Source organism: Carassius gibelio, chromosome B14, assembly GCF_023724105.1.
Source record: "Carassius gibelio isolate Cgi1373 ecotype wild population from Czech Republic chromosome B14, carGib1.2-hapl.c, whole genome shotgun sequence".
Classification (NCBI taxonomy): domain Eukaryota; kingdom Metazoa; phylum Chordata; class Actinopteri; order Cypriniformes; family Cyprinidae; genus Carassius; species Carassius gibelio.
In genome coordinates, this window is record NC_068409.1 from 7,755,213 (window position 1) to 7,766,481 (window position 11,269).

Here is an 11,269-nt window from a genome sequence, read left to right on the forward strand (position 1 = left end):
CAGATCAGCAGTCTTCCCCGTGATTGTGTAGACTAGTGAACAAACTGAGAGACTGTTTGAAGGCTCAGGAAACCATTGCAGGTGTTTTGAGTTGATTAGCTGATTGGCATGTCACCATATTCTAATTTGTTGAGAGTGAATTGGTGGGTTTTTGTTAAATGTGAGCCAAAATCATCACAATTAAAAGAACCAAAGACTTAAACTACTTCAGTCTGTGTGCATTGATTGTATTTAATACATGAGTTTCACAATTTGAATTGAATTACTGAAATAAATTAACTTCTCCATGACATTTATTAATTTATTGAGATGCACCTGTATATATATCGTCATGTTGTATCTCAAGTAAATTTGAAAAGATGTTTAGATATTTGTATTGGAAAACAAGAAAAAATTCAAGAAAAAGACATTCAATAATATTTGTCAATTATTTTTAATCATTCAGTAAGTTTTATTATACTTTTTTTGCATGAAACATTTAAGGTTCTGATAATAAATGTAAGACTTTCTGCTCCAAAGACCTTTTAAGGCTTTCATTTTTGGAAGACTGAATTATTCAGACCCACAGAAACCCTAAATATATGCGCACATATTAAATGTAACTTGAACCGCATACATAATCAAGAAGATTCAAGCATAAACATAACAAAATCTGCATGCTTAAACATTAGAAAAAAAAGATGAACCGTCAAACCTTGATGACACATTTAAATAGTAAAATACTACTTTGCTCATGTCTATTTGAACGACAGAAGAAATGCTTTCTTTTCAGGTTGAACAGTTCAATCAATCAGATGGAATTTTGAGAGGACAAATAAATCATAACATTCATCACATCACATAATTTCATGAATGCAAAGAAAAAAAAAGAACGTAATCATTAGAAAGTGCAGAAGTTCATCAGCTGTTCTCTAGATTACATCTGCGTTTTCTTAGACAGTGCTTCTGCTTCCTGTGAAGAAACACAGAAATGCATCGAGTCAGTTCCAGTCAGCAGTGAGAAGCTGTTCTGTACAGCAGAAAGACTAGAGCAGTGTTTGTTAATCAGACGGACATGAGCACTACATTCCTAGAGAGGACGCATACGGGACACATGCGCTGGGAATAAAGGAGCCTTTCTGTCCCTCAGACACCTACCTTTGAGCCTGGAGGCGCCGTCAAGCCAAGAAACGCATACACAGCATTGTCCTCACGGGCACAGAAGAACGCCTCGTAGTTCTGGAGCACAGAAGCAAAAGAAAGCACTGCTTAAATCTCACGGTCTGGTTTTGAGTCTGTTTGAATCAGTCAAAACACCAGATGCCAGTTAAAAATGTTTGGAAGTTACTTGTGCAGAAATGTGTTTTGCTTCGCATTGAAACAGATGGAAATAGATTCAGTTCGGTTGCTTTTCATGTATTAGTTTAAACTCAGAACTTCATGCTTCATGTGTTGGGTAAACTAAATCATTTCTGTTTTTAAACTTCATAATAGGAATATTTTGGGCCAAATCTGTTAACCTGGAAAATATAATTCTATCATCATTTATTCAGCCTAACTGAATTTTATGGTACATATAGTTATTATAGTATAATTATTTTTTGTAAATTTTATTTTATTATTACGAACAGCATAGTCTTCACTGTCTGAATTAAAAGTACTGTACATTGATCCTTATTAAAGCTCCTTAAGTTATTCAGTCAAAAGCGGTGTGTAATTTTCTCTTTTACAAATATTATTAGATTAAAACAGGAACTAAACCAGTGTTTTAGGCAGAGAGGGAACAGAGCAGCTGCAGAAATATACAGTATGAAAAATATATGGTGTTTTCTGAACATATTTCATTGTATTGTAACTTGTAAATGAGTGTAATACAGGCACTTTAACAAAAAGCATATACTGCACAAGGCTTATATTAGACTGCTGTTACTTTAGGACCTAATGCACAGATACAGTGATAGTGTCATTTCAGAAAACTTAAAATATACTGTACCAGTCCATTTACCATCATTACAAGCTGCTGACTGGTCTCGCGAGAACGTGACGATATCCTTGCAAAACAATTTGCAGTGTTTACATTAGAGCTGCAAGATTAATCGTTTAAAGATGTCGATCTTTAAAAACTGCACATTTAAAAAAAGTGTCATTGGATCGTTCATTCAAAAGATTCTAGTGGAGAAACATGTCTTTATGAATTCAGACACCTACTCCTTCATTTATTTATTTTTGTATTTTATTTTGTTCAATGAATATATTTTTTTAAAAGACTTTTAAGCAATGAACATTTTGAAAGAACCAGTAGTAAATTGTTATTTTGTTTAGTTTTCTAATCTTTTTTTTCTTCTTTAGAATTGTGATCTAAAAATGTATAGGCCTATATATAACATGATTCTCATTTTATCCAGAACCAGACTATTTTCCCCTATATATCATTATTAAAAAAACAGTCTAAACATCTCAGCTCGTCTGGTTCTCGTGAACCAAGTCTCGTGTCTCGTCTCGTTTGATAAGTGTCTCGTCACACACCTAATATATAGTTTTCTGTTCTGCAGAAGAAGTTAATCATAAAAATTTATTTTTAATTTTGCTTTCATTATTACCCAATATTCCATAATGCTTGCTTTATAAATTGTGTGAGCTACTAGGCAGCACATAATACGCACCCCACAGTATCTGTCCTCGTTGAAGATCTGAGGAGGCAGAGGGTTCCCTGTGGCCGGCCGGGAATCCTCAGGGACGTGTTCTCGCATCCACTTCCTATTGGTTTCATCAGCTGCGATGTCACATTCCTCAAACTCGATCTTATTGGCTGCCAAGAAGCCCTTGACATCCTGCTGCTGTTTCTTGATCTGAGGGAATCAGATTAGATCACACATTAAAATCAATGGACTAATTATGCTGCCCTTGAGCAGAGGGTGTTTTGTGTGTGAAAGCGTTATTAAAGGTGCTGTAGGGAACTTTTGTAAAAAAATATTTTTTACATATTTATTAAATCTGTCATTATTTCCTGACAGTAGAATATGAGAGAGATAATCTGTGTATAAATCAAGCTCCTCTGGCTCCTCCCAGTGTCCTATTGCCATTTGCAGAAACTCCATCGCTCCCGGTAAGAAACAACCAATCAGAGCTGCGGTCCGTAACTTTGTTTGTGTTCAAAATGTAGAAAAATGTATATAATAAGCGAGTACACCATGAATTCATTTTCCAAACCATGTTTTTAGCTTGTCCTGAATCACTAGGGTGCACCTATAATAAGTGTTTATATTCTGACTATTTTAGATTGCTTCGGGGATACCGTGGCGGAGTAACACAGTACCTTTGTGATTCTTCATAGACATAAACAGAGAGAAGTAGTTCCGGCTACGATGTTCTTCCGCAAGACGCGAGCAGTTCTGTTTATTAACCGCTAGAAAGTCAAAAGTTCCCTACCGCAGCTTTAAAGGGATATTTCACCCAAAAATGGGTGTACTAACCCTTTAATTACATTATCAGTTACAGCCTTTTCAGAAAATTAGGATATGAGCATAACCATTGTTCTGAGGAAGGCTTCCAATAAAGTGTTAAAAACTCTTAAAGGGTTAAAATATGCAGATGATATTGTGCAGGAAAATAATGTGCAGGAGCTGGAGGACAAACAAGGCACTCATGAAAACTATCACAGACGCACAAAAGAGTTATGGAACATACAGGTAACAAGAATTCAGACATTATTTTGTCTTGTGAATGGCACGTAATCATCCGATGTGTGAATTAGCTCATTCAGGATAGCTTGTGATTTGATCCCTGTTGTTCTGTTGACAAAAATTAAGAATGAATATTGTTTCGTCTGTATGCATATCTTTGTTATTGTTCCTAATTTGTTCTGACCATGTTCAAGTTTTTACTTTCTCTCCAGTCTGACTCTTTTTAATACTCTTGCCTCTTTGTGTAGGTAATATTTGTACATTTTTGTATCATATTACATGATTCTTTCAGCTGAATGACCTGTGAACCAAGAAACTTCTTGGATCTCTTACCCATTCAGCGTACTCAAATATAACTGCCTAAGCAGTGCAACCACATATTCTTTTTTTGCCCATAATACAAGTGAGAAATATAAAAAACAACATTATGAACTATTAGATGAACAACTCAGAAGCGTATAGAGATTCATGGGGAAGCACCTCATCATTGAGTTCTTATATCCACCCCGTTGGACTTACAGGTGCTGGTCATATAATTAGAATATCATCAAAAAGTTGATTAATTTCACTAATTCCATTGAAAAAATGAAACTTGTATATCATATTCATTCATTACACACAGACTGATATATTTCAAATGTTTAATTATTTGAATTTTGATGATTATAACTGACAACTAAGGAAAATCCCAAATTCAGTATCTCAGAAAATTAGAATATTGTGAAAAGATTCAATGTTGAAGACACCTGGTGCCACACCGCACCCTGGAGAGGATTGTAAAACAAAACCCATTCAGAAATGTGGGGGAGATTCACAAAGAGTGGACTGCAGCTGGAGTCAGTGCTTCAAGAACCACTACACACAGACGTATGCAAGACATGGGTTTCAGCTCCGCATTCCTTGAGTCAAGCCACTCTTGAACAACAGACAGCGTCAGAAGCGTCTCGCTTCAGAAAGGACTGGACTGCTGCTGAGTGGTCCACAGTTATGTTCTCTGATGAAAGTACATTTAGCATTTCCTTTGGAAATCAGGGTCCCAGAGTCTGGAGGAAGAGAGGAGAGGAACACAATCCACGTTGCTTGAGATCCAGTGTAAAGTTTCCACAGTCAGTGATGGTTTGGGGTGCCATGTCTTCTGCTGGTGTTGGTCCACAGTGTTTTCTGAGGTCAAAGGTCAACACAGTCGTATACCAGGAAGTGTTAGAGCACTTCATGCTTCCTGCTGCTGACCAAATTTATGGAGATGCAGATCTCATTTTCCAACAGGACTTGGCACCTGCACACAGAGCCAAAGCTTCCAGGACCTTGTATAAGGACCATGGTATCCCTGTTCTTAATTGGCCAGCAAACTCGACTGACCTTAACCCCATAGAAAATCTGTTGGGTATTATGAAGAGGAAGATGTGATATGTCAGACGCAAGAATGCAGAAGTGCTGAAGGCCACTATCAGAGCAACCTGGTCTCTCATAACACCTGAGCAGTGCCACAGACTGATCCACTCCATGCCTCGCCGCATTGCTGCAGTCATTCAGACAAAAGAGACACAACTAAGTATTGAGTGCTGTACATCATCATACTTTTTATTTTTGTACCTTTTAGTTGACCAAGATTTAAAAAAAATCCTTTCTTTGTATTAGTCTTAAGTAATATCCTAATTTTCTGAGATACTGAATTAGGGATTTTCCTAAGTTGTCAGTTATAATCATCAAAATTAAAAGAAATAAACATTTGAAATATATCAGTCTGTGTGTAATGAATGAATATAATATACAAGTTTCACTTTTTTAATAGAATTAGTGAAAAAAAATCAACATTTTAATGATATTGTAATTATATGACCAGCACCTGTAAATGCAAACAAAAGGGGAACAGGGTTTATTCACAAAACAAACAGGGAACAAGAGGTTATGGAAGACATGAAAGTCCAAAAACAGGGGATACAGGAAAGAGTGATGGGTCAGTGAAGGAACACTGCAGGAACCAGCCTTGGATGACAACAGATCAGACAACTGCAGAGAATAAGCCAGGACCAGGTGAAGATCTGTTACTTGATGAACACTGGGAACAGGAAACCTGAAGCAGAAAACCAAGTCGAGAACTGATAAAAATTAAAGTAAACTCAAACAAGAAGATACTAAAGAAATAGCAAAGAGGAAACTTGACTTCGAGAGGCTGATAGTAGCACAACACACACACTCAGTTAAAACAAACCAGCAAACACAAGAGGACAGACAGAACAATAAATAGAGAGGAAAGCACATGAGGAACACAGTTAGAGAAACAAGGACAAGACCAGAGCTAAACAAGGGGGTGTGGTGACGGGAGGTGGGACTAAATTAACACAAGCATACAGAGACAGAACCATGTGCTCAGACACAAACAAACACAACACCGAGGAGACACCTGTCCCTGATGAGCGGGAATCACACACACCTCCAGTCGCTCCACTACAACATCATTCCTTATGCTCCACAAATCAGCCTGAATAGGTCCATCTGCTGGAAAAATTCAAGCAATATTTCGCAACCCTGTTTTTGGAAACACACCAACAAATGGGTGTATCTTCTATGTCTCCATTATCAGACATTTTAGGGTCTCTACTAACAGACAGGGAAGCACCATGTTTCATTTTAGAATGAAAACGAGAAGTACGGTGCGATTGTACTGTTGTTTACCAACATGCTGCTTGTTCAGCTGATGAAACATCTCAGAAACATTGGTTTCTTGTCCCTTAACATGTAAACAGTGTCAACACTGAAAGAAGTTGGAGTAAGGAATTTGCATTGTAATGTCAGAAGAAGTCCGCTGGTGGCTGAACTATGTACTAGTCAGGACTAGTGTCGTTCCAGAGTTACATAACTTACAGTATCTGGAGCACAACAGTGTTCTCTAACTCACCAAATTAGGAAGAGTTCGAGCCAAACCAGCTTCTGGAGGAAGAGCTCCCTCTAGATACACCTCTTAATACTGTTACTTCACTCTTCAACAGTTAGGATGCAAATAAACTCAGGCCTGCTCATCTAAACTGGTGTGGTCACTCTGAGTCCGTCCTCGTGCAGTTACAGTCCAGTTAAACACATCTACTGTTGTTCTGGAGAAGTCCTGAGCAGAAGTGTTTATTTCCAGCGCACGGATGTCAGAGGAAGTGGTTACATTAACTGTCAACTTCAGCACCATATTTAGGGTTTGTAGTGACTGTTTTCTCTGTCACATTTGCATGAGAACAAAAGACTACTGTGGTCTAGCAGTATATTCAGTGCTGAAATTACATTTGATGATGTTTTCAAACTACTTATAATAAGAATAACATTAGGAAAAAGTGAAATAAGAATACTTTATTTATCTACAGCCAACTATTTCCGCGATTACCATAATTTCCGCCAAAATGTCATATATTTAGTGCCACAGTTTTGTTGTCACTTCACTAAAAACAAACTGTGGTAATTTTGTTACGCGTCACCAACACATCATAAAACTTCACAAAAAAAAAGAAAAAAAAAAAGATTTCAACTGACAGTGAGTGTGGCCTTTTCTTTTATGGTTTCTTTCTATATTCATATAGAAAGACTTTTCTGTGGTAACAATAATTGTTGATGTCCTAACTGCGTTAGATTTTCTCGAGGAATGTCTGTCTACAGTCGCATATTCGCGAGCATCTGAAGTTCTTACCGATGTAGATCCGGAGGATGACGCGATGTAAACTTTAATCACCATGATGACAGATTCCTCAGACGCGTTCGAGCTCAATAACAGCGATGAACAGCCTCCACATCAGCTGAGTCCCGATGAGAGTCTCTCTCTCTCTCTCTCTCTCTCTCGGTCAGACCCGTCACTCCCCGCCTCTTCTCTTCCTGCTGCAGCACAGACAGACTAAACACTTTTTATCGACAGTCACGTTATTATCTCAGTGTGAATCGTGATTAAGATCGTTCACTCAGTGTTATGTAAACGGTGTAATATTTGAGTTTTAGTTTCACGTGCGCCCTTTAAAATCTATAACTCTGGAACACTTGTGTGCATCTGGGTATTGTTTCCAGAGAATAATGTTGCAGTTCTAACCTTCATGTTATTTTGTAACACCGAGCGAGCGACGCGACAAAGTAACAGTTCATGAACAATGCTTGTTACATGCTCGCGCGCGTTTGGGGGGCGCTGCTCTTCTGTTTTTTTTTTTTTTGGTTTAATAATCTGGCTTGCAAAACAAACCCCAAAACCCGAGTCGATTCCAGGGCGCCATCTTGAGTACAGAACTCGCAGAAATAAATCACCCCGTACCTAAAAGGCACTGGAATTGCAAAGAGAAAAGAAAAAAGAAAAGAAAAAAAAGATTACAGATTCCTGTTTTCCTCGTTAAAACTAAAATAATAAAAACGCACGCATACGTTGTAGATTAATGAATCTCTCAGTCAACATCTCTTTCCTTTACATTTCTGTCGACATTTATCATAAATACCGGTTCTTCGTGTTTGGCTCTCAGTTCTCAGCGCTGATTGGTCGATCGAGGCGTCAGTCAAGCTTAAGCCACGACCCTTAACCCGTTCAGTCACTTGCTGTAATGTTCCTCCGTGTTTACTGCTGAGCAGAGCACGTATATGCGGAGTTTTCTTCTAACGCAGCTGTTTTACCTTTGTGTTTCACAGTCTCTTTAGGAATCAAACATGCCTAAAAGAAAGGTAACGTTACGCATGCTATCTCTCTCTCTCTCTCACACACACACACACACACACACACACACACTCCTGCATCAGGGAGGCGTTGTTCGGACCTGATAGTCATATCCATGTTTATTCACGGCATTGCAAAATATATATATCTGCATACGATCATATTATTTACTAAAATATTATTTATATTATTACACCGTGAAGTCCGCGCCGCATATTTCCGATTTTTGCACCGTGTGTGTGATTGCGCGCTCAAGTTTGTTTTGCTGGCTTCCATTGCTAATGGAGTCAGCCGTGCTGTGCATGAAGAAACTCTAACCAAACCAGCCACGAACCACCCACTAATGCTGAAAATGACCTTTGCAATGTTAAAGACTTAACTGATTGAGAACAGACTGATATGGACAATAAGATGGTGTTTTTATTGTATAGTCTTTGTTCTTGTGAACAGAGAGCTGTAATGGCGCTAATGTGCCGACAGATGCTCCTCGCGCAGCGCTACATCCTGGGCTTGGCTCTGAGACTAACTCCGACAGACCACTGGGGTCCTTTACTGATTTTATATCTGGATTTTCTTTTTCTTATTTTTTTCAAACCACATGTTATTGGTAGTTTTGAGTGTGATATTTCACAGTTCACTTTATTGTCATAAATAAAATATAGTGTCCTGAACTTTTACCCACTGGTAAAAAAAATAAATAAAAATCTGGTGTGTGATTAATTTTTGATTTGACTATTTATGCATATGTTTCTATTCACAGAAAGCAGACAGGGATGGCAAGGATGAGGTAAAATATTTTCATGTAAACTGTTAAAATGTCACTTGGATACTTTGTTAGGTTTATTGAAATATTTCCCATTGATGTGTAGTTTTGTGCTTGTAACTTATATGTGTCCCATTTTCAGCCTCAGAGGAGATCTGCACGGTTATCAGCTGTGAGTATGTTGCCATTTTCAGATTGTGTGTGCGTGTCTGTGTGTGTTTCACCTCTCATCTGTATTTTTTCTTCATAGAGACCAGCTTATGTGAAGGCTGAACCCAAACCAAAAAAGACAGCTAAGGTAAATACTACCAGATTCCTAACAAACCAGCAATAAACTATAATGTTAGAACAATGTTAGTTACTTAGTCAATTTATCCCCATAGACAATACTACTTTGGAGCATATTCACAGGCTAAATCACAATAGGCATATATAAACATACACCATGTACAATAAATGAATAGTTTCTGTGCTACAGCATTTAAAGTACTATTATTGTGAGTTTATACATGTATATTCTGTCTAATGCGTTGATACCAATGATTCACTTCCTCTTTAGAAAGACAAAGCTGCCAATGTCAAAAAAGAGGATAAAAAGAGCAAGGTGAAGGCCAAGGAGAGCTGTGAGTCTGCAGCCAGCGAGGAGAACCACTCAGAGAACTGAGAGGACAAGACCAACACGGTGTGTTATAATCTCATAGACTTTAGACTTTACAGAAAACTTTTTAATAAACACATTTTACTTTCATTTTGGGAATAAAATCATTGAAATGCTGTTACAATAGGATTTTCTTCATATCTCTTGATGATTTCTTCCTCTAAACCCATCCTCAGGTCACAAAGACTCAAAAACATGCGAAGGAAGCAGAATCTGAGTAGCACTATTGCCTCCCATCAACACTGTCATCACAGCTCCTCATCACTCCTAGTGTTGTGTCATTGTCCAGTCTCCAAGGCATATTGTTCACAGAGAAATATTTTTATCAATGGTTTTATAAGTATCAGCACAGGTTTTTTAGCACAAGATTAAGCTAAATGCTGAGCACCCTGTAGATCTGCAGCGATTGTTTCTGCGAGGACGCCACACTAAAGGTGTTTTTAAATGCCATTTATTGTTAATGATAACTTATTTGGTCTAGAAAAATCATACCTGCCTCTAGAGTTTGGAGTGTTTTCTTAAAGTGTTTCTACATTCTCTTTCTCCTCCGTCCTCACAATTGTTTTTTGGGTTTTAAAAAGTGGTTATATATGACGGGGGGAAATTGACTTTTTTAACATGTATGTTTTCTTTACTATTTAGTCATTTAGATTTTGGTGTATTATTCATAACTGGGGGGGGGGCTTCAAGCAGAGATTTGCGAGAACTAAAATATTTCACTGCATCTTGAAGAAAAAAATCTACAAATTAAAAATGCAGCTTATTAAATATGATTTTTTTTCATGAAAATTGTAATTTTTTTTTTTCTTGTGATTGACGTGTTGAAGTCTGCAGGTTGTTATGTACACTCTGATGTTGCAGTGTCTGCTAATAAAGAAAAGGGTGGAATTTTCCTCACTTTTGCCTCTCCCTCTTTTATTCAGAGTCAGACATTATAAACTACAGCAATAGATCTGACGAGATTCTTTACAGATCCATTGATCTCTGCTCACACTGGACATTTAGTGTCACTAACCCTCACACAGAACTCTGTCATTTAAAGAGACGGACTTTGAAGCTTGCATGTTTTGCAATCGCTTAACCTAGTAAAGCAGTGTTATGTAATTATCAATGAAGATTCGGGAGGAGCGCGTCAGATACTTAGCCTAATCATCACAGGTGGACCACAATCAAGTAATCAATCCCACAGTATAAATATCGCTGACTTACCTCTATGCATTGACGGTTTATCAGCATCCCTCCTCCACCCCATCTCCCCACTTCAAGTTCACTTTACAATATACGGGGAAGGGGGGGTACTCTAGGTTCGGGCAATTCCCGAGCTCGGAGCCCTTCCCCGGACAGCACGCCAAATACGCATACCATACCTCAGCTAATTATATGTAAGCGTGAACTAGTGAAATCTCATAACATGAACGCTTCAATGCTTTGAAACACAAGCCCTGAGAATTTTCTTTGCTCTTCCATATTCCAGTACGGCCCATGCATCAGCGCTTATATGCTTCTGAAAGACACCCGTT

The 11,269-nt window shown here is 38.0% G+C and overlaps 2 protein-coding genes across 2 annotated transcripts; one reads left to right on the forward strand and one right to left on the reverse strand.

The window, feature by feature from the left end:
- Nucleotides 1-416: 416 nt before the first annotated feature.
- Nucleotides 417-8,122, reverse strand: sh3bgrl (SH3 domain binding glutamate-rich protein like). Its single transcript, XM_052574510.1, has 4 exons — nucleotides 7,333-8,122; nucleotides 2,643-2,828; nucleotides 1,138-1,218; nucleotides 417-952 (listed from the first exon to the last, which is right to left on the reverse strand). Exons 1-4 carry the CDS (start codon nucleotides 7,375-7,377, stop codon nucleotides 917-919), a joined length of 348 nt encoding a protein of 115 aa, XP_052430470.1. The 5' UTR covers nucleotides 7,378-8,122; the 3' UTR covers nucleotides 417-916.
- Nucleotides 8,123-8,180: 58 nt separating this feature from the next.
- On the forward strand, nucleotides 8,181-10,646 carry hmgn6 (high mobility group nucleosome binding domain 6). The gene is made up of 6 exons (XM_052574512.1): nucleotides 8,181-8,336; nucleotides 9,089-9,115; nucleotides 9,234-9,263; nucleotides 9,342-9,389; nucleotides 9,651-9,773; nucleotides 9,926-10,646. The coding sequence occupies exons 1-5, from the start codon at nucleotides 8,322-8,324 to the stop codon at nucleotides 9,753-9,755; spliced, it is 225 nt and encodes a 74-aa protein (XP_052430472.1). The 5' UTR covers nucleotides 8,181-8,321; the 3' UTR covers nucleotides 9,756-9,773; nucleotides 9,926-10,646.
- Nucleotides 10,647-11,269: the final 623 nt, after the last annotated feature.

Excerpts from the sequence above, each read along its gene's own strand:
- sh3bgrl (XM_052574510.1), bottom strand. The coding sequence starts at position 7,377 with ATGGTGATTAAAGTTTACATCGCGTCATCCTCCGGATCTACATCG. Across the intron at positions 1,219-2,642 it reads ACGAGGACAGATACTGTGGG|AACTACGAGGCGTTCTTCTG; the intron begins GTGCGTATTATG and ends TCTGTGCTCCAG. Across the intron at positions 953-1,137 it reads CGGCGCCTCCAGGCTCAAAG|GAAGCAGAAGCACTGTCTAA; the intron begins GTAGGTGTCTGA and ends GTTTCTTCACAG.
- hmgn6 (XM_052574512.1), top strand. Across the intron at positions 9,264-9,341 it reads GATCTGCACGGTTATCAGCT|AGACCAGCTTATGTGAAGGC; the intron begins GTGAGTATGTTG and ends TTTTCTTCATAG. Across the intron at positions 9,390-9,650 it reads AACCAAAAAAGACAGCTAAG|AAAGACAAAGCTGCCAATGT; the intron begins GTAAATACTACC and ends CTTCCTCTTTAG.